Raw genomic sequence first — 22,559 nt, 5'->3', positions numbered from 1 at the left:
CAGACGTTTGGAAGTTTAGAAACAGACTCAAAAGAAAAATAAGAAAAAATCATGAAAGTTTGAAAGTATGTGGAACTGAACAGTAACAAATACTATAAATCATGATCTGTGTGTTGTAGCTAAAGTGGTCCTTAGAAGAAAGTATAAAGCTATAATTATTAAAAAGGAAAAAAGAATACAAGTAAATATTGGGAATAAAAACCCTTTTGTTGGCATGATTTTCCCCGGATCTGTACATGGCTAACCTCCTTCATATTTTTGCTCATCTGACATTTCTCAGTGAGGCTCACCCCATTTCTTTCTTTCTTTTTTTAAAGTTATGTTTTTATTGACTTTAGAGAGAGCACAAGGGAGAGGGAGAGAGAGAGAAATATCAATGCGAGAAAGAAACATGGATCCGCTGCCTCCTGTACGCGCCCTGACCGGGTGTCGAGCCCGCAGCCTGGGCATGTTGCCCTGACCAGGAATTGAACGGCCACTTTTTGGTGCAGCGGATGGTGCTCAGCCAACTGAGCCACACCAGCCAGAGCAGGCTCCCCCCATGTCAGATGGACAGCCCTGCGCTCTCAGTTGCCTTCTCTCTGTTCCTTATTCTTAAAATTTTCCATAGCATTTATTACACTGTAGGCTTTGCATATTCATGTTTATTGTTTGTTCTCTAGCTAGAAAAGCTCCATGATGCGGTGGGTTTTTTGTTGTTGTTTTGTCTTTTTTGTTCTCTGACATCTCAGACACCTAGCACAAAGCCTGCATAGCATGGACACCCAGTGGTATTTGTTGTTGAAGGGAGAATTCCATGAAAAATGTAAATATGCAGATGCAAATAAGTTTGAAAAATAGAATGAAAATGAAATACCTAGAAAAACATAATTCTCCCAAAATTGACTCAAGAAGAGAAGACCTGAATAATCAAAAATCATGAAATAAATTGAGTCAGTATTTTATTAAAATTTTCCACAAAAAGTTTCCAACAAAAACAGTCTTGCTCATATGATTTCATAGGTAATTCCCCCATTCCAGTTTTGCACAAAATTCTAGATTAAAAAGAAAGGGTGGGGCGGGACACAAACCAACTCAACTTACGAGCCTAATATGACCTTAATATCAAAACCAGACAAGAATGAAAATTAGTTGCATGGTAATCATACTCATGAACATATTTGCAGAAATCTTAAGATATTGACAAATAAAATACTGCAGCACATTAAAAATAGTCAAAACATCTCTAGGGCTAGATACCAGGGTAGTGGTTACTGTGAGCTAGTGATTGGAAGTGTCAGAAGGGGGCTTTTGGAGTCTGCTGTTATATTTCTTGATCTGGATGCTGATTACATTAGTATGTTTCCTTTGTGAAGCTATTCAGCCAAACATTTGGTCATCTATGCACATTTGTGTACAGATACTATAATTAAAAGTTTAAAGTAATGTGATGTAATATGATATGGCATGATACAATATAATATGGTCAACTTGGTTTATCTCAGGAATACAGGGTGCTTTAATATCTATAAATACTATTCACCATATCGTAAAAGAGAAAGCCATATAGTCTTGATGGTTGCAGTTTTCTAAAATTCAACATCAGTTGATGATAAAAATCTTAAACAGGGAAGAGAAAAGTGCGTCCTTAAACTGACAGCATGGCAGAGACAGGGTTAACCAAATAATGTTATGCTCCCCTGCATTTCCAGTCTCCTTTGCAGTTAGATTGGGGTCAAGTGACTAGTTCTGTCCCATAGACTGTGAGTGGAAGTGACATGTGTCACTTTTAGGCCAAGGCAGTTGAGCCGATGTTCCTCCTCCGTCCCTCTCTTCTCTCGCTCCAGTGACCTGGGAGGCTGTGTATTGCAGATGGCATAGATTAAAGATGGAGTAAGGATGCTTCACTCTCACCAGACTTTGCGTAAGCAAGAAACAAACCCTTAGAGTGCTAAGCTGCTGAGACTTCAGAGTGTGCGTGACCACAGCGTAGCCTATCTTACCCTGACTGATATAAAGGACATCTACCAAAAAACTACAGCAACTCTCGTACTCAGTGGTGAGAACTCAGAAACACTCTTTAGAATCAGGACAAAGAAAAGGATGGCTGTTATTTCTGCTTCTGCTTACCATGGGGATCCTACCCCTCGCAGTAAACAAGTAGGGGTTGGAGTGGAAGAAACAAAATACCTATTATTCAGAGATAGAATGAGTATCTACCTAGTAAGCCCTGTGTATAAATAAAGTTGCTTAAAATAGGTCTGTTTCCAAAATCAGTTACATTACTATGTACTAGCAACCCCAAAATTAGAAAACTTTATTTTTAAAAAGGTACCAGTCACAATTTCATTAAAAAATATATGGTACATAGGTATAAATTTAACAAAAGTGAAAGACTTAGTGGAGAAAATTATAGAAGTTTATCGAAAGACCTTAAAGAAAACCTGAGTACTTGGAGAGAGATACCGTGGATAGACTCACTAGCATAATGATGCCATTTCTCCCCACTTTGATCTTTAGGGTCAGTGAAATTCTAGTCAAAATCCTAACAGAATTTTTAAGGAACCTGGCAAGCTGATTATTAATTATATATGCACAAAGGCCAAGAATTGCCGGGACTCCCCCAAAGTAGAACTAGGTGGAGGTATTGACCTAGCAGATATCCAGACTTACTGTGAAGTTTTAGTAAGACAGGGCGGTATCGGCTCAGGGACAGATTGTCTAATGGAACAGAAATGAAGGTCCAGAAATAGACCCACACATATATGATAATTGGATATACGAATAGGCGATTTCATATTAGTGTAAAAATGATGGTCTTGTCAATAAATGGTGCTGGGACACTTATTTATTTAATGTGGAGGAAAGGACCTACATGTCCTTAAATTTTGTAATCAGGCTCTGAGTGATTGTATACCGTTTAACAGTATGTACAGAAAATATGCTCTAATTATTTTTTTGAAAGTGAGCCTAAGAAAATGACAACTTAGGAAAATATTAAAATTTTGATAGAATGTTTGTATCATAATATATGAGGAGCTCTTAAAAATTAAGAAAAAAAGATGAACCTTTGTTATTTTGCTTTCCTGATTGATTTTGATTGATATTTTAAAACTTCGTCAACCAGCAGCTAGGACATTGGGTGGATTTATAAAAGGTAAAAGAGATGTCATCTTATTTGTCTTTTGTACTTAAAGCATGTCCCAGGTGGATGTGGATTCAGGAATTGAAAATATGGAAGTTGATGAAAATGATCGAAGAGAGAAAAGGAGCCTCAGCGACAAGGTTGGTAAGAGATGGCGCCTCACTTCTGTTCTAAGTGCAGTGATACAGGTAAACACTTCATGTCTTATGTCTGTGGCTCCCGTTAGAGCAGGCCACCCCAATCAGCAGGTCCTTGTTAGGTGGTGGGTTTTATTTCAAGGAACCATGGGTAGCCTAGCTTGTCCTTATTAATGAAAGTACAACTCAGTCCTTTAAACTGATAAACCCTCCCCTTATCTCTGTTTCAGGTCCCTGTTCTTGTCAGTAAGTTTGGCTTGTGATAGGCATTCATTCAGAGCTAATCTGAACTTTCTGTTGGTGTTTGGCCATCGCCTCTTTGGTCCTCTCCAGAGGAAGGTGACTGGGACTTGAGGCAAGAACACAGTGTGTGGGACCCAGCAGCAAGCAGAAGCTTTTTGAAAACATGAGGTCTTCATATTTAGTTATCATCTGAGCTCAGCTCCTATGTTTAGGAAAAGGGTGTTCTGTGTAGTTTTTGTCTGTTTGTTTTTGTGGTGTAGAACTGCTATAGTTAGGTAATTGAGTCACTTTCTATTCAGGAAGCTGTTAGTGTTCAGCGGCACGTGGTGATGATTGTTTGAAGTTGGACTATAAGTAGTGCGATGCTTTATTTTGTATAGTTCTTACGTGTTATGAAAAGTTGTAGCTCTGAAGTCATAGTAACTTGACTTTTCCCTAAGTCAAGTGGGTGAATAGTCACACGCTTTTCTGAAATGAATTAAATCAGAATTAAGCATTTCTGTTGGTGTCTAACTCATGCCTCCGAGCACTTGAAATTAACCCGATTCTTCTTTCTCACAAGGAGCCGTCATCGGGTTCTGAAGTGTCTGAAGAACAGGCCTTACAGCTGGTCTGTAAGATCCTTCGTGTCTCCTGGAAGGACCGGGACAGAGATGTCATCTTTCTTTCTTCTCTTTCTGCACAATTCAAGCAGAATCCAAAAGAAGGTAGGACTCTAGCTCAGCTGCTCTTGTCCTTCCCTGCTATCCGCAGTGACTCTGCCCTGCTCTGGGTTGTATTTCTGAATACAGGGGTACTTCTTGGTGAGGACACTGATGTACGGCCACTTTCCATGGATCTTATTGATAAATTTCTTTTTTACTTTTATGATTTTTTAAAAGAAAACTATGTAAATAAGTTAATGGTGTCCATTGTTTCAGGGTTGAAATTTTTCCCTTTGTAATAAGAAGATGCTAGAGCATTAGCACGTCTTATAAAGTAGAAGCATCCAGGAACCCCGAGAGAGGCTCTTTGTCTGACCTATACCTGCCTTAAGTGTGTGCCAAGTCCTTTGTAGACAATGGCATAAATCTCCTTGATTCAAGTGCTTAGCAAGACAGGACATACTGATATTTTGCTGTTTCCAGGATTCTGTTTTAAGAAGCTACACTAAAGCACACTTATAACCAGGTAATAAAACTCTTAGCATACCAGCTTTCCAGGGTATTTGGAATACAGAGGAGGTAGGAGAGGGCCCCTGGGTGTTCTGCACATCACGGCAGTGTAACCTCCTTGCTGGTAGGGGTTTTTGTCTGGTTTGCTCACTGATACATTCCCAATGCCGAGAACGGTGCCTTGCACTTAATAATCCCTCATTAGGTGTATTTTAAGTGAGTGAAGGAATATCAGGGAGATCTCCTTTCCCTTTCCAACACTGCCTGTCTTCCAAGGCAAACAAAACGCATCCCCCGTGCTCCTGCTGGGTGGATAGTTTACTTCTGATCTTACTGGGATCTTCTTATTAACTCTGGTTAAAGAGATGAGCTTAGCAACCAGGTGTTTCAAAACCTCACCACTTGTTACTATTCTTAGTATAAATCTTAAGATTCTCATGTCACTCTTGTGCACATATAAATAGTGATTTTTAATAACCAAATCAGATAAGATTTATATAGCTTAGAACTTTTATTTATACGGTGATCTTTAAAATATATTTAAAACCTACAGTAAAGCAGTGGGGAGTGCTGAGAGTAAGAAGGAAGTTAGAAAGTAGAATCTGCCTCAGAAAGCCAGATGATGACTAGAAATCAGACCCTTAATAGAATACTTTGAACTTTGAACTTGATAGTTTTACTATATGTAAAACATACACAGGAGAAGAAACATAAACCAATTACATATCTAGTGTGATAAACTAACCTCTGTCATTGGGAGTAACTTTTTTACAGTTAATATATATCAGCAGTGACTCACTGACCGCACTCCAATTTTTTTTAATAAGTTTTGTATTTTGGCATAATTCTAGATTTCCAGAAAAGTTTTAGAGATAGTCCAGGGAGTTCCTGTATACACTTCACCCAGTTTTCCCTAGCCTAACATTTTCATAACCATAGTAGATTTGTCAAAACTAAGATATTACTGCCCTGGCCAGTTTGGCTTAGGGATTGGAGCATTGGCCTGCCGACTGAAGGGTCGCGGGTTTTATTTCAGTTACAGGCACGTACCTCGGTTACGGCTCGATCTCCGGCCCCTATCGGGCACGTGCGGGGGACAACCAATCAATGTGTCTCTCATATTGATGTTTCTCTCTCTCTGCCTTTCCCCCTCCCTTCCATTCCCTCTAAAAAATCAATGGAAAAACCATTCTTGAATGAAGATTAACAAAAAACCCCAAAACACTAAGATATTACTGTTAACTACACTCCAGACCTATTTGGATTTCTCCAGGTTTTCCACTCAAGTCTCTTTCCTGTTCCAGGATCCAGTCCAATCCGGGGCACCGCACCGAACCTCTCTGGCTCCCTTTGGCTTGTTCAAGGACTGCGTATGTGAAGAACCACGTGTAACCTCCTCTTTATTCTGCCTTTCCAACAGTGTTCTCTGATTTTAAGGACTTGATTGGCCAGATTTTAATGGAAGTGCTAATGATGTCCACTCAGACTAGAGATGAAAACCCATTTGCCAGTCTGACAGCCACATCACAGCCAATTGCAGCGGCGGCTCGGTCACCAGACAGAAACCTCACGCTCAGCACTGGCTCCAATCCGGGGACAAGCCCCATGCTCTGCGGCGTGGGTTCCTTCGGTGCCAGCTCTTTGTCCAGGTCAGTGTGGTTCTTCTTGCACATGTAATTGGTAGTAAAATGGCCATGGGTATGTGAGAGAAGTGAATGCTTTTTTGTGGGCCTGTGTCATGCAGATTATCGAGTGTGTCATATTTTGGGGGATGGATTTGCAGGAGGTGGTGTCCTTTCCAGATTGATCTATCTGGCTTTCCATGGTTTGGCTTTTGGTCAGTTAAAAGTGAGAAACAAATGGCTGTATATGGTACATTATTCTTTGGCAAGAGGGCTTGAAAATATTGTAAGTATAACCTCTAGATCTTTGCAGCAGTTAGGTGATACTTACTTAGGTATCCGAATGATCTGTATACTTGAATGCTTAGAGATATGAAGTGTGAATATACTGTTTAAAAGCTTATTTTCCATTTTAGTTATTTATCTCAAGTTTTTCTTCAATTTTCTCTCCTTTCCTCCCCTTCTCAACTAATTTAACCTCTATGAAACTAGTCCAGCTCCCAACACGAGTTTCTGGAGCTCTGTGCCGGTGATGAGTCCGCCTTTGGCCCCCTCCGGTGCAGCCAGCCCCGTGGCTGTGCCTTCCGTGTCCCTCAGTGCTCATGGCCCGGCCCCGGGCACTGCGGCGGGAAGCCAGCCCTCGTCGCCGCGGTACCGCCCCTACACTGTCACCCACCCCGGGGGGGCTGCAGCCTCTCCTGCCCTGAGGTCCTCAGGCATCTCCATTCTGTCTAGCTCACCAAGCCTCCCCGCCCTCGCTAGTAGCCCTCAAGCAGTGCCGGCCAGCTCTTCCCGACAGAGAGCCACCAGCACGGGGCCACCTTTACTGTCCGCCTCACCCAGTGCCCTGAGCAGACGTCCCTCCTCCCTAAGGATTTCTCCTAGGTATTTATTCAGCAGGAGAGCTGGGTGCGTGTTTGCAGTGCAGGGAAAGGTGGTTAACACGGTTGGAAGGACTGTTGTGTGCCACTGACCTCAGTTATGTGGGTTTTCTTTTTGGGGTTAACCCGTGTGTCTAGTCTGGTAGGCTCGCGCCCTGACTCCCTGCTTCCGCCCGCTTTGGTAACATTGGAAAGTATGGGTGGCTCTGTTGTGGGCGCGTTTCTTCTTTCTCTTCCCCTCACTTTTCCTCCATCCTGTATAAAAGAAGAAGTAATTTAGTTTTTAAAATTGAATTCACATGTCATTCCTCATTACAGATGAGTTTTAGAGACTGTCGGCAGTTTGTATTTGAAAGTTGGGGATCACAAAACCACGTTTTGACTTTTTATACTGTTGAGAGTCTTAGTTGAAACATAGTCAGACCAAGCGGCGGTGGGAGCAGATCTGATCCTGGGGTCCCCTAGCTCTGCTCATGGGCTGGGCCAGCCTTCATGCCTTGGCGCCCTGATTCCAGCTACCGTGAAAGCAGCAGTCTCAGAGTTGCGTTACCCCAGTCCCCTCTCTCAGAGGTCCCTGTGCATCTCTGTTTCGGGTGAATTACTTCTCTGCATGTCACTGGGTAAAACTCAGCAGAAGATTTAATTGAAAGGACAACAGCTGCAAAAGCTTTCTGCCTCTTGTTTTTCCTTTGCTCGCTGACAACCTTTTCTGCTTTTGTTGTGGTAGTTTGTACGACAGTCCTATCTCCTTCCTCCTCTTCGCACTTTCTGGGGACAGTAGTGATGAAGATGAAGAAGATGATGGTGATGAAGGTGGTGGTGGTGGTGATGAGTTTTCTTGTGTCCAGTTTGGGTCCAGGTATCAGAGGAATGGCGTCTGACCCTGCATGTGCACAGGTGCTTAGGAACTAACTTCCGTGAGCCCTGATGAGGGCTGTGCTTCGAATCCAAACAAGATAGGGTCGGGTGAGACCGCCTGGAGAGCGAAGAGGGGAGCAGCTTGCATGTAATGTACTGAAATGCTAGGACCCTGTCCTGGGGTAAGGTGCACCTAGGAAAATTTTCATGGTCGTTGCCTGGTAAGTTTGGAGAATACTTACCTATAATCATCTGTCAAAAACATGAATAACAGATTAAAGATCAGTCACCATTAAGTTCATCCACCCTAAGCTCTAAAAGCAAGAACCCTTCACTGACCTATTGCGAGAGTGTTCTCGTGAGCTACCAGATGCGAGCAACATGTGCTCTGCGAGGCCTGTTTTCTTATGTACAGCTGCATGGATCGCTGCTATTCAGGAATGGCGGGGGGCCGGTGTGTGTGCGTGCGCTGCCCCAGCGGAGTCTGGGCAATCCATTGAAGAGCACACAGGGCCATACCTCCAGTATAATTGTTATTCTGCTTTCCCATCTAACTTGAATTTCACTGGTCGCCTCCCTGACCTCAGTAAAGCAAGGCCCCATTTGTTTAGACGGCCTTTGGAATGGCAGCAGAGGCCAGAACGTAGTTCATGACGTCACTGAATGTTCGCTCCTGAAAACCGAGTGAAAAAGACTGCTTAGGTTTCGTAGGTGACTTTGAAAAAGAAAATACAATAGCAGTGTCCTTCTACCTGTGACTCATTGTCTTACAGTTTTGCTCTTAAATTGAAGTTTCCTCTGGACTAAATTGGTATTTTTGCCCAGCATTGTTCAAAAATAACTCCAGGCTATAAATAAAGATGGCATTTGGAGCTAGGTACACTTCATTAAATTTGACAGTGTACAGGAATCGTTCGAGAATATATAAAGAGAAGGAGTTCCGGTGCGAGGTTGAATATTGATTTAGGAAGGTTGATATTTGTATTAGGTTGAAAGTTATATCGCTCTTTCTCAAGTAAATTTCCCAGAGGTAAAAGTGTCATTTTCTTATAGAAAAGTCCCGTTGCATGATCATAGTAATGCAGCAGGCATCCTCTTTAGGACTCAGTTTCCATGCATGATAACAGTGCTTTGTTACCTGTAAATTATCTGTGGGAGAAATGCTCTCTCTCCCTGGCCTATTTAATTCCAACTTTCTCTAACAAAGATATCAGATCATGTGCTGCTGTCACTAACTCCGTCTTTCTAGACTTACAACATCCCAGCCTTGTCTCAGATCTAGATTCTATACCTACAAGAAGTAAAACTTGGTGGTTGTGTAATAATAACTGCACATCCTTAGCATCGTATGCCAGACACTGTGGGCACTGCATGTATCACCACCTTAGTCCACCCAGCAGCTCTCCTCCTAACTGAGAACTGGGCCACCAGGAGGCCGGCCATGTGACTAGTCCGAGCGGAGCCTCTGGCGTGTCCAGCTTCGCCCAGTAGGACTGTTCTCGTTCCTTACTGGTTCTTTTGCTGCCAAGAGCATCTACTTTGTTCCTGGGCAAGAACATTTTACTCCTTATTACAAAATTCCATCCCAGTCAGCTGGCACGTCCTGTGCTGGTTGCTAAAATGAAGTCTGATCTATCCAGATTTTGGCAATTTACAGATTCTGAATAGATATAAAAAATAATACAAAAGATGGGTGAAAATATGTAACTGATTAAACAGAGAGAAACTTCAAGAGCGCATGGAGGGCCCAAACCAGGAAGAGGCCTCACTCAGGTCCTTGTTAACTTGACCTCTCAGCAAGTAGTTTTATTCTTTCCCCCTTTCTACTTGATCGTCTCAGAATTTTATTTACTTTGAAGGAGACGATTTGAACACCCACTTCTTGCCTGTGAGGTAGTGAGGAAGGAATCGGCAGGGCTTACGTCTGTCCCCTCTGCGTGCCCATGGAGTGGGTTCTGTGCACATCTTTTTGGAAGTAGCCTGGACACATGTTCATATACTAATTCCTTACAGTGGGGATCACCGGGGTTAATTTAAGAAAGGTAAAGTCATTTCTTGTGTGATGTTCTATGGTCTCCTGTGAAGAGCTGTGTGAATTGCAGGGAACTGCTTCTTCCAGGGGTAGAAATGAGTGAAGGGAGAGAATTGTCTTATGATAAAGACAACACAGGAGTTATTCTGAGGAAAATTTTTCAAATTGTTTCCGAGGAAGTGGATGACTAGAAAGAAATTTTGGTTTTGGGTTTTTTTACTGCTTAGATACTGCAGTGAAGGAGGTCAGACCTTGAAAGTCATGAGCCTACATGAGCAGGCAGAGAAAAATGAACAGATAGTGAAAGCATTGACGTTTACCCTGATTTCTGCTGGTCGTCACTGTTGGAGATGAAACATGGACTAGTCAAAAAGAAATCTGCCCGCTGTGTCAGTCCCCAGAACCTTCCAGTGATTTTCCTCCTCGCATGGAGTAAAACGCAAAGCCTCGCACCCTGGCCTACAAGACTGTGCAGCTCACTCACACACATACACACACCAGTACACACACATTCACACTCACACTCTTCCTTTCTAGCCCCATCTGCCTCCACATGCCCACATCCTCTAGCTCATACACTTGATTCTGCTCTTGATCTCACTTAGCATGTCTCCCTCCTGCCTTAGGCTTTGCACTTGGCCCGCTGCCTGATTCCCTCAGGTCTGTGTGTAAATGCCATCTTATCAGAGGGTGTCCCTGACCCTGTTGTATTAAACATTGTATAGCCTGGCCAGTGTGACTCGGCTGGTTGAGGGTCTTCCCATACACCAGGAGGTTGCCGTTTCGATTCCTGGTCAGGGCACATGCATGGGTTGCAGGCTTGATCCCCCAGTAGGGGGCGGACAGGAGGCAGCCGATCAATGACTCTCTCTCATCGATGTTTCTATCTCTCCCCCTCCCTTCCTCTCTCTGAAATCAGTAGAAACATATTTAAAACAAAAGCAAAAAAAAACCCCAGCCATTAACAGGCTTTAAAAAACCCCAAAAACATTGTATTAAACACACACACTCTTCCTGCCCTGCTCTTTCCTCATCCCCTGTTTTTAAATTTTCCCCAGAGCACTGTTGTCTTCAGTTGGTTTTGAACGCCTCTCCTCTAGAACATAGGTGCCCTAGGAACAGGTCTTCTATATCTGTTTGACTCCGTGTGTCACCCCAGGACCCACAGCAGGGCCTGGAAGCGGCAGGCACATCAGGAATTTTTGTTCACTGAATGCACATTCCTTAAAGCTGCACAGATCTGACTCTGCCTTGCCCTGAGAAGATATAAAACTCCAGAACCTGCATGCAAAAAAATAAAACAGGAGGGTGATTGTTTCCCTTAGAGAAGAAAAGGACCTGCAGTGGAATCTTTTTAAAAAACAAGTTTTTAAAATGGGATTCAATTTGCACAGATCTGATGCACGTGTAAAATCCCCAGGAATATTTTCATTGTGTTTTCAGAAGGATTCAGCTATTATGTGGTTCTGTTATGTGAAGTAATTACATTATTAACTTGACTGATACAGTTGTCAGAAAATAGTTCATGTGTTCTCCCGGGGGGGGGGGGGGGGTGTATAATTTGATACTCTTAGGACTTGAATATGACATATTTCCAATGTCCTATTTCATTTGTCATCAGGTATAAAACCATCATGAACTGTAACAGTTTTTTTAGGAAAAAAATGACATTATTTTAAAACATTGAAAAGGTTTATTGGTAGCCTGAATTTATGCGTATAAACTACACACCACTTTCTCCGTCAGTATCACACATGCAAAATGTGAGTTCAGCTCTTTCTCTTTGAATCTCCAGATCCTTGTAAGTGGCTTTTGCCCATTGACGTGTATGCGTAGCATTGGCTAGACTGGCTGGTTTTCAAACTTGCGGTCATGGTCTACTTTAGCACCTTTAGGATTGACCTTAAAATTGATGAATGCTGGGCTTTACTCTACATTTCCTATTTGGTTAACCCCCCCTCCCTTTTTTTTCTTTCTCTTCTCTTGAAATCAACTGGAGGTGTTGCTTGGTGCCTGACAGATGATCACCAACGTGCACCAACCTCTTAGCTTTGAAAACTCTACTATCTTCTGAGTGCCTTTCATTGCCTTGCCTGGCCCCTGACAAGCAGTCTTCTCCACATGTTGTCACTTTTCATGCCTTAGTGAAATATTTGTGAAGATATCAGTGGACTTTGAGGTGTTCAAATTTAAGTTAAAGTGAAATGGGCGTGTTGGCTGAGAGTGGAACCCAGTTTCAGCGCATGAGCTGCCACCATTGAGCATGCAGGCGTCACACAGATGGTCCCGTGCTGGCTGTGGGCACTGCCTCAGACTGACTCCTTGCTACTGGCAAGGAACTTCCAACATCAAATATAAGGTGCTTTTCCTTTCAGAAATGCAAAAATGGAGAAATATGTGGCTTATGATCAAGAAAATATATGCTTTTAAATTTTTGTTTTAAACATGAAGATCTATTTTCATTGTCATTTGTAAGAGCTGCTCAAGTCAGTTACATATATATTCCAGAATTCGTTTTGTACATCTACCCATCCGTGTACTTAACGTATTGTTAATATCTCAGTTCCTCTTGGTTTTTTAGATTCTAGCCCATGTCGGCCCCGAGTTGAAGTAGGAATGGCTCTCTCAGGCTCCCGATAGTCTTCCTACCCGTTACCATCTTTGGCATGTAATTTTTTTGCTAAGCTTATATTTTCTCATTTCATCTTCATCTCAAAATTCCTGACCTCTTCCTGTGTCTTGACTAATCTCTTTGTATCTTTTGTGCATATCAAATCAGTTGGTGAGTTAACATCAGATTTGGTCTATGACCTCTTGATGGTTGATCTAAACTTTAATTTCCTCACACCTAACCCTTGTGATAATGTTTGGCTTTGTCCTCATAGAACAGGTATACTGATAATAACAGTGCCTCACGCTGGATGTATCCTGCTTGTATCCTACAAAGCACTTCACACAATTTCATTTAACCCTCGCTGCATGAGATGAGGTTTGAGTTCAGGTAGCAAGTGAGCTGTAGGGCTGGGAAGAGAACCCAAGTTGGAACACTCCTCATGCAAGGGTTTGGTTTTGTTTTTGCTCTACTGTTTTGCCTTTTTCACTGAAAGTTTTGGAAAATTTGTGTTGATAACAAATATTTTCATGTCTCTTAACTGGACAGTTTTGCTAAGCTCTGGTCCTCCCAAATGCTGGATGAAAGCTTTGAGATCTGTGCTAAAAGTTAGGAGGAGGAGGGGGATTGTGTTAGTCCCTTAAAACTTCCCTCCCAAAGAGTTCGATGACAGTGACAGCCTCGTCTGCTCTAGGCCCCAAGCCCGCCTGACTGGTGCTGGCCACTGGCTCGCCATTCTTAGTCCTCCTGGTTTTGCAAGTTGCCATTCCCAGCAAGATAAGATGTTGGGCTTCTGGTGAGGCTCTCTTCTTAGCCAGAATAAAATGTTTATGAAATGACTGTGGTTGGACTTGGAGCAGCTGAATCCAGCAGTCAGCCCCAGCCTTGGCTGCATGGGTGTATGCGCTTTGTCGTGGTGCAGGGGTCCTAACAGGCTTTCTGCTGCAGAAACGCAAACTCTGTCTATGATAATGCACTGAGAAGAGGTAAGAATCATCCATTTTCTTTTCTCTTCTTCGAAGTTTGGGAGCCTCTGGTGGGGCAAGTACTTGGGATTCCTACAGTGACCATTTCGCCATTGAGACCTGCAAGGAGACAGATATGCTGAACTACCTCATCGAGTGTTTTGACCGAGTTGGAATAGAGGAAAAAAAAGCACCAAAGGTATAAGAAATAGATTCATTTAAAAGAACTCACAAAAACCTGGTTATTTGTTTGATAAATAATTGCTTCCACCCCCTGCTCAGCATTCATTTACTCAATCAATAAAGTGGTTATGGAGCACGTGCTATGTGCCAGGCTCTGTACCAGTAGCGTAGGGTGTGAGTAAAGCAGACGAAGATCCCTGTCCTCATGGAACTCACATCCCAGCGGAGGGAAGAGGTGACAGGGCCGAGCGCCATCACTACCAGCAGCTTACATGGCCCTAATAATTTCTGATAGTCTGTCATGGTCGTCATCATGATAAACAACGCTATGTAGCGCCTGGAGGCTGATGGACGCTGCGCTGGGTCTGCATTAGTTCAGATTCTCACCGTTTGCGTAGCCCAGTGTAATCCAGTGTATGATGGGCACTGTTTTAACACTACTTGAATAGCAAATGAACCTCAGAGAGGTCAAATAGTTGTCCAGAATCACTTAAATAATAAGTTGCAAAACTGCATTAAAACTTAGGAAGCTAGGATTTTTTTCCTACTATTTTGTGCCGACTTCATTATTAATTCATGTTAATCCCTATGTCATTTTCTAGTTCTCCTTTTCATTAGAAACGAATCTGGCCGTCCACCTGTTAGTTTCATATTTGTGAAGGGCCTCTTTGGGGGTTGTTGCTCTTAACCTTAGCAGAAGCAGAGCAAGTGGGCACGCGCCTGAGACCCCCGAGTGCTCACCTCGGGCCTCTGTGTCTTTCTCCAGCTAGATTCAGCAGAGGCAGTGTATGTGGATGTGACTACTCTAGTCTGTTCAGTGTGAATAAAGGAAGAGCAAAGCATGCCCTCTTCTGGAGTTCAGTCTCTTTTGACTTTTGTCAGTTTTCAACAGTATGGGATTATTTTGTTTGTCTTTGTAGCCCTAACCTCTACTTTTCTTTTCAGATGTGCAGCCAGCCAGCGGTCAGCCAGCTTCTGAGCAACATCCGCTCACAGTGCATATCCCATACTGCGTTAGTACTACAAGGTTCTCTCACACAGCCAAGGTAGGAAAAACCGATATGTGCTTGATGTTAGCAGAGGGAGGATCCTGCCCATCAGGGGACATGGGGCTGCCCAAGCACTTCACACCACCTTGAATCCCTCACCTATAAAAAGAGGGGTGACTGGATGAGCTCTGAGGTCCCTTCTCTGCAGTACTGGGAAAATAAAACACTCTGGGTGCTTTATTGAGATAGACTAGTGTTGAAATATGTTGACAGCAAGGCAGGAAATTAGTGATTTAGTTTAAAAGCAGCTGCTTTAAATCAGTGGACGTTTTTGATGAAATGTGACGATCATCATTTTTCATGCATCGCACTATCAGTTTTTGTTACTCAGGAATAAAGAATAGTGGTGGAACAGGTAATTTGGGAATCACCCCAAGCACTATATTATTGCTTGTTCCTGAGAGTCCCATAAAGGTTTCAAGTTTAATGAAAGAGTATTTGTATACGTCATTTCTTTGTATGAAAAATATCTGAAGGAAAACTGACAAAGTTACATTTATTCATTCTAAGTATTCTTACATTCTTTTCTGTACCGTAGCCGTATATTTTTGAAACTTGTCAAAAAGAAGGAAAATGGTATACATGTAGTAAAGCCTTAAAAAGCTCCGTGGTGCCCTGGCCGGTGCGGCTCAGTTGGTTGAGCACCCTCCTGTGCACATGCCCAGGGTGTGGGCTCAGTCCCCAGTCGGTGCATTCAGGAGGCAACCAATTGATGTTTCTCTCTCATATCAATGTTTCTCTCTCCTCTCCCTTTCCCTTTCCCTCTCTCCGAAATCAATAAAAACATTCTGTAAAATAAATAAATAAATAATAAAAATGTTCCATCATAAAAATTACTAAGAGTTTTACAAAGTCCCCAGCCACTGCTTATCTCTAATTGGATAAAGCATAAGCAAATAAGTAACGGGGGCATATTTTTAATGCTTTAGTTTTAAAGAAGAAAAGATTGGTTCTTTGAAGCGTCATATAGTCTTTCATTTTTTAGACAGGGATTATTTATAAGAAGGGTGATCTTTTGCCTAAACTATTATGTAGAATATTTGGGAGATTCCACGTTTGGCTTTTGACTGGCAGTTGCTGCTGACATGACATTCCACATGTTCTGTTGTTACGTGGTAATGAGTTGATTCATTGCAGTTCTGACTCCCGTGGGTCCGCAGGTCCATGCAGCAGCCGTCCTTCCTGGTGCCGTACATGCTGTGTAGGAATCTCCCATACGGCTTCATTCAAGAGCTGGTGAGGACCACTCACCAGGATGAAGAAGTGTTCAAGCAGGTGGGTTCTGTGGATTTGGTCCTGAGACTTTTAGCTTAGACCCTTCTGTGGTGAGGCTGGCTTTAAATGCACCGTGTATTGAAACGTCTGTTCCTGAATTTCCTCGTGTGTGTGTTATTTGCTCAGAGAGAAGAGCTACCTGAGATTCCTTGCTTAGGGAAATCAGATCGACAGCTGTATTGTTCAGATCATGTGCTATTTCAGCTAATCAGTGAGGCACTGAGTATTTTAAACAGGATTCGTGCTGAGTGGTGTGGGAGGTCAGAAGAAATATAATGTCCTGCCCCCGATTTTAAGGAGCTTTTACCACAGGACTACCAAGAGGTAGCGTCAGGCACACTGCGTTTGCCGCACGAGTAGTGTGGAAAATTAGTTCTCCGCATTTACAAAAGGAGATGAATGAACTAATGACCAGCTCAGCTCAGTGGCAGTCAGCACACAACGTAGACTCTGCCTTCTGACCAGTAAACTGGGGGTGATGTCTCAGAGCTTACCGATTACTTCCCTCATTAACTACTCATTCATTCCCGGCGTCTCATTTTGTCAAGCCAAGTGAAAATGCAGAATTGTATTTCATAATAAAGCTTAATAATAATAACTAGTGGGTATAGTCTTGCGGTGTGTTTTTAGCATTGCATTTTGGCTGCTGCGTCACGGCCTGTCTTATAAAGCAGGCACGTTGCCACAGCAGCCTTCACACAAGCTGCTTCCCCTGATGAGAGTATTTTTATGACATTTTCTCTCAGTTTGTTGTATGATTATTTCTTTTTTTTTTGTGAGTAGGAGGAATGACAGAGGCAAAGCTATACTTGATATGATTCCTTTTCATCTGTTTGTATACTTAATATTATTTATAATATTATTTATAATATTATTCATTTTAAGGCCTTTGAATTATTGGGAAGGGTGTCTTCAAAATACTAGTAAGTGAAACTCCCAGTTAGTGTTGTGTAGTCTTTGTCTGGACTCACCCATGCTTGTCTTAGATGATGGTCTTATTGACTTAGGGGAACACTTAAGGCACCAGAGTGAGCTTTCCTTCTCTAGAAAGTTAAGTGAACTCTGATGAAAAGAAATAACTGTCCTGAAAGTTTTAAGTGACACACTGTGTTATATGTGTAATGTGCATGAATTAGAATACTTATCCTGTTCAAAAAGACATCATTTGAGGAACCCAGAGTAGCTTCAAGTATATATAATCAGCCCAGTGATCAGCTGAAAAGAGTATGTCATGCATATTTTATTCATAAAGAAACTTACACAGAGGTTATGATATGACCTCATTGTCTTATAAAATTGAGGAGAAATTTACCTAACAAATGTAACCATTTTTAACCGTACAATCCAGTGGCATTCAGTATATTCACAATTGTGCAACCACTGCACAACTGCTGGATTTTAATCACAGAATTCTGATGCCTTTCCTGCCACTTAGTCTTGAACACAGCTTGTCTTTACTTAGGTGTCACCATGTGTCTTTTATAGAAAGGATGAGTACAGTGGAGATGCTGAACTGAAAAACACCACATTACTTTTTGGTCTTACTTGAATTATTAGATCTTTTGACTGAAATTTCAGTCTCCTTTCAAGTGTTTGAAGTGTTCACAGATAGATAAACAGAAATAGTCACTAGGACTTAAGTTTGGAGATGAATATTGTAGCATGTTTTAATCACTGCTCAGAGCTACTTATTTAAATATAAGGGAGTTATTAAAATGTGGAAGTCATACAAATAGTATAACATTTGACTGAAAAATATTATGCTGAGCAATATTTTGTCTGTTTATTATAAATTGAACTCTACTTACAAAAGAGGATAACTCTGTTAGAAAGAGTAAAGATATTTTACTTATAGCATTTTTGAAAACAATGCTTAGAGATTTTTCTAGATGACCAGTCAAGAAATGTATTTTTGGTGATTCTGGAAGTTGTGTTTGTTCTTTTCTCGGTTGCAGTTTTGGCATTCCCCACCTCTACACCTGAGCACGTCCTCTCCATTTTTAGCTCACTTACGCAAGCACATTACTTCTACCCTGATTGCTTAGTTGCAGAAACTAAAATGATGAAGGTGCGCAGCACAATGGGATGAAGTTAGTAGGAGAGGGAATTTTTTAGCTTTTCTAGTGGCTTTATAGAACACGCCCTTTTCAACTTGGCATTCAGATTGTCAGCCGTTGTTTACAACTATTCCTCCTTAATGGAATTATTAGCCTTGAATCCCAACCAGATCCCTGGATGTGTTGATCAGTGAGTGCGTTGTGAATTTGAAGATGAGTTGTGCTGAGCTCATCTGGTAGTGTTCACGTGCCCTGGTATTAACGGTAAACATAAACGTGCATTTGAGTGCCCTGAAGCTCCCAGACCAGGTTATTGTGTTGATCACACCATATATGGAGGTAATACATTCCATAAAGCTTTCTTTTCCAGTTTTAACATTTACCAGCTATCTCTTTGTTCCACATAATTAAAGTTAATGTAATAATAATGTCCATTATTGGTCTGTTTTTCTGGTTCTCTTCAAAATAAACAGGGAAAGATGGAAGGAATTAGATGGAGGTGGGAGGGTGGCAACAAAGAATTTCTTCCCAGCGTTGAGAGTTGCGAAGGCACTGGGACATTTAGTCCAGTTTCTTTATAGATTATAGGTGCTTGGTGATTAGAAACATGTGTTGCTGAGCTGTGCAGAATTGAGTTGGTTAAAGCAAGGACCCCCGGAGCATCCTGTAGCAGGCTCCAAATTTACGAGTTTCTGTGGAATCACTGGGAGTCCTGCCAGAGCATTAGGGTCTCCAGATCCTGCTGCGTCGGGGGAATTTGGCCGCGTTACTTCCTGCTCAGCCTGGAAGGACAGCCGCCCCCTGGCTGGAGTCAAGCCTCCCTTCCGCGCAAACAGCTTTTCCTTGGGGAGGCGTGCAGGTTCCTGTGCATTCAGATTCCACCTTTTATTTGAGATGCCTCCTGTTCTTAGTTTTTCTTCAACTTATATTTCTAATTTTGTTTTGTTGTTTGTTTTCTTACAGATCTTTATCCCCATTTTACAAGGCCTGGCTCTTGCTGCCAAAGAGTGCTCCCTTGATAGTGACTACTTTAAATACCCCCTCATGGTAAAACTTTACTCTTTTTCATAACCCATTCGCTAGATGTTGTCTTCCAGATTATGTTAACATACACTTTTCTTTCAGGTCCACGATCAACCTTGTTTTCAAATTTAAAACACGAAATCATTGTGTTGGCCGTGCAGAGGATGTGGTGCACCGGGGGCTGCGTCGCCAAGGCAGTTAGCAGCCGGCACCCATCCCGCCACCCGAGGCCTGAACAAGCAGTGATGCAGCCTTTAAAATGTCTGCGCTTATTGGGGAGCTTCTGAAAACGATCATTATTGGTGGTGTCCTGCTGATTCTCCCAGCAGTGAGCATACCATACTATTTGGGATGAAATTTTGTTTAAAAAAAAGAAAAATTACAAATGCAAATAAAATGGCAAGGTTATACTGAGAAAAGTATACCACTTTATCATTATGTGGTGACCTTCTACAGAAAACCTGAGAGTGATTCTCTTGTCCACCTTCTGTTTCCTGAGGCTGTCTGTACACCTCTTTTTAAGCTTTACTTGAACACAGAAAGCCCGGATCTGCTCCCCTCCGTCTGCACTTAGATTAAGCAGGCAGAAATTGTGGACAGAAGTTTCTGCTAGATTCTTATCCAGGACCTTGACTGTTAGGAAAATATTGGAACCAGAAACAAAATAGCAGGCTCTTTTCTTCTCTGAATTTGCTTCTTTGAAGTATTACTGAATACTTTTTGTTCTAGAAATATAAAGGGAAATATCAAAATAATTCATCAACTCTATGTATAAATACAACCTTATGTAAATGAAGGCCTTGGTTAAATTGATATTTTTACTGCATTTGTTCCTTTTTACTCATTATACTGACTTACCATTTATGTCTTACTGTTAACTCGTTAGTTATTGAGGACCTATTCTGTGCTCACCCAGGGGATGCAGGAGCTAACTAGACAAGGGAGCTCACAGTCTAATGCAAAAATCAAGACCACAGCAAGACAGGAGATTACATCGTGATAAATGCTAACACAGAGGCATGCACAAAGGGTGCACTTTACCTCCTAAAAAACCAAAACTGAACCAATAGGCTAAATGTTAAAAACACTGCTGGAAACAGGAGTTCTTGTTTTTAAAAATCATTTTGAATGGATAAGTCTCTTTATTGCACATGTTACTCAGGCTCCTGATAAAATTCATTAATCTTTATGCACTGTTCAGTCTGGGGCAGATAAAAGGAGGTGAAATAATTTGATTGTTTGAGTGCAGTGATGAAATATTTCAGTGCACGTTAATTATCACTGTATTGTGTAAATATTCCTTCATGGAATTGTTGACTTTTCTGTGATGGTTTGAATTAGCTCCGTGTTTCAGTAAGAAGCTTTTAGTGTCACATATCAACAAAATGTTCTTCGTGGTCAAAAGACAAAGGCCTTCATTGTGCTAGACAATTGTTTTATTTTGTTCCATTATTGATGCTTTTACAGCAATGAGGGTGCATTTCGAGAAAGGACAATAGTGAGAGGCAGGCAGAGGAAGGCTCTTGGAGCCAAAAATCAGAAACCACTGGGATTATTCTCTAGGTCAGTGGGCCCCAACTTAGCCATACCTTGGAGTCACCTGGGGATCTTTAAAAAATCCAGTGGCTGTCAGCCTGAGCTTCTCAGAGATGTTCAGTGCACTGTGTTCATCCCACAGAGAAAATTCAACCCGCTGTTTAAGTGGTGTTTGATCTTGTTACTGTGGCCGTGTTCAGTGCTGTTTTTCCCTAAAAACTACTTTTCCTGATTCTCTAATAGAATGATTGACTCTCCAAAGGAAAATGTTGGAGTTCTTAGAAATACCAGAGATTGTGAAATTGAGGAATACTTTTAAATATGTTCTGGATTTGATAGCTTATTAAACTCATTATTTATAGTCCTGTTCAGCACTGGCAAGATTACCCATCTAAAGTTTATGAAGCATATCTTTTTGATGTGGAAAAATTAAGTGAAAAAAATTATTGTAAAAACATACACATTTACCTCTGTGTGTATATGCACCAAAATATGTCTGGAAAGCTGTTAACTAAAATATCCATAGAGGTTATCCTGTCATATAAGGTTTGAGTAACTTTTCGTTTCATCTGATATTTCTCTTTTATCTGAAGTGTACAGGATGGTGTGTTACTAATCGGAAAACTAACAGTGAGGCTGTCAGTGTGTGCAGGGAATGCATACATAGTTATAGCAGCAGTTAAAGCTGTCCCTCGGGGTTCACATTGTGGCCCAGTAAAATATGTTCAAACGACTCTTTCTGATCTGATTTCTAGGCTTTGGGCGAGCTCTGTGAAACCAAGTTCGGGAAGACACACCCCATGTGCAATTTGGTAAGTGCTCCCCGATGGGCTTGCACATTTTTAGAGAGCACATAACTCAGGAGATGTTCCTTCAGTACATTATCTGGAAGATGTCTGTTGGTGGACATTTAGATATAGACGTAGGAAGCATGTGTGGGTGGCTCTCAACTGTTAAATTGCTGTCAATACGTTATTTCCTGGAATGAAGCTATTTACTTTCTTTTGTGATTTTTTTTTGGGGTGGGGTTAGTATTGTGCATCTAGAATAACAAGTCCTACACAAAGAATTAATTTACTTAAATCCTTTTGTACTATAAGAATAGTTCATTTGAACTCCATCACAGAGTGCTTGAAACATAAAACTTAGAAGTATATCTTATAAAAATGTGGAGGAGTAGGGTGGCTTTCCTCCATCCGAGATGAGAAAATACCAGCGGGCGCCACAGGCGAGTGAGCCGTGTTTCGGGCTGTCGCGTGCGCCCGTGCTGGTGAGCAGGGCAGGGCCGCTGCGGGGGCTGGCTGCGGGGGGCTCTGCCCGCTGCGCTCTCACTCGCGTGCTGACCAGCAGCTTGATGTTCCTCTTCTTTTGTGCACAGGTCGCTGCTTTGCCGCTGTGGTTGCCGAAGTCCCTGAGCCCTGGCTCTGGGCGGGAGCTGCAGAGACTCTCTTATTTGGGGGCTTTCTTCAGCTTCTCCGTCTTTGCAGAAGATGATGTAAGTACAGTGGCCGTTTGCCCCTCGCTGCTGTTATGTTCAGATTCCTTCCCAAACGGACATTATGTGTCGATTGAATTTGTTCCTTCTCTTTCCAGGCTAAAGTGGTTGAAAAATATTTCTCAGGGCCTGCTATTACCCTGGAAAACACTCGCGTGGTTAGCCAATCGTTGCAGCATTACTTGGAGCTGGGAAGGGTAGGTGTTCAGAAAATGAACCAGGGGATGAGTGAAAGAGAGGCTGTAGACCAGTATCCGTGTCTTGAACAGCAACTGCAACAAGAATACTAGGCACCCTCGTTATGAGGCATCCCT

General features: G+C 42.1%; 1 protein-coding gene across 2 annotated transcripts in view; it reads left to right on the top strand.

Moving 5' to 3' along the window:
* The window catches only part of UBE4B (ubiquitination factor E4B), an 87,334-nt gene that overhangs the window by 31,414 nt on the left and 33,361 nt on the right, over positions 1-22,559 (top strand). Inside the window, exons 4-15 of one of the 2 annotated variants that reach the window (XM_016214619.2) lie at positions 3,177-3,264; positions 4,067-4,211; positions 6,079-6,307; positions 6,758-7,165; positions 7,889-8,020; positions 13,685-13,826; positions 14,756-14,856; positions 16,020-16,134; positions 19,155-19,238; positions 21,506-21,562; positions 22,129-22,245; positions 22,344-22,442. In XM_016214619.2, coding sequence (XP_016070105.2) covers positions 3,177-3,264; positions 4,067-4,211; positions 6,079-6,307; positions 6,758-7,165; positions 7,889-8,020; positions 13,685-13,826; positions 14,756-14,856; positions 16,020-16,134; positions 19,155-19,238; positions 21,506-21,562; positions 22,129-22,245; positions 22,344-22,442 — 1,717 coding nt within the window. The remainder of the gene's footprint in view (positions 1-3,176; positions 3,265-4,066; positions 4,212-6,078; positions 6,308-6,757; positions 7,166-7,888; positions 8,021-13,684; positions 13,827-14,755; positions 14,857-16,019; positions 16,135-19,154; positions 19,239-21,505; positions 21,563-22,128; positions 22,246-22,343; positions 22,443-22,559) is intronic. The other variant, XM_016214618.2, reaches the window with a different exon arrangement.

The sequence above is a fragment of the Miniopterus natalensis genome, chromosome 9, assembly GCF_054644295.1.
Source record: "Miniopterus natalensis isolate mMinNat1 chromosome 9, mMinNat1.hap1, whole genome shotgun sequence".
NCBI lineage: Eukaryota > Metazoa > Chordata > Mammalia > Chiroptera > Miniopteridae > Miniopterus > Miniopterus natalensis.
The sequence above is the reverse complement of the archived record's forward strand: the minus strand, read 5'-3'. Positions and strand labels throughout refer to the sequence as shown.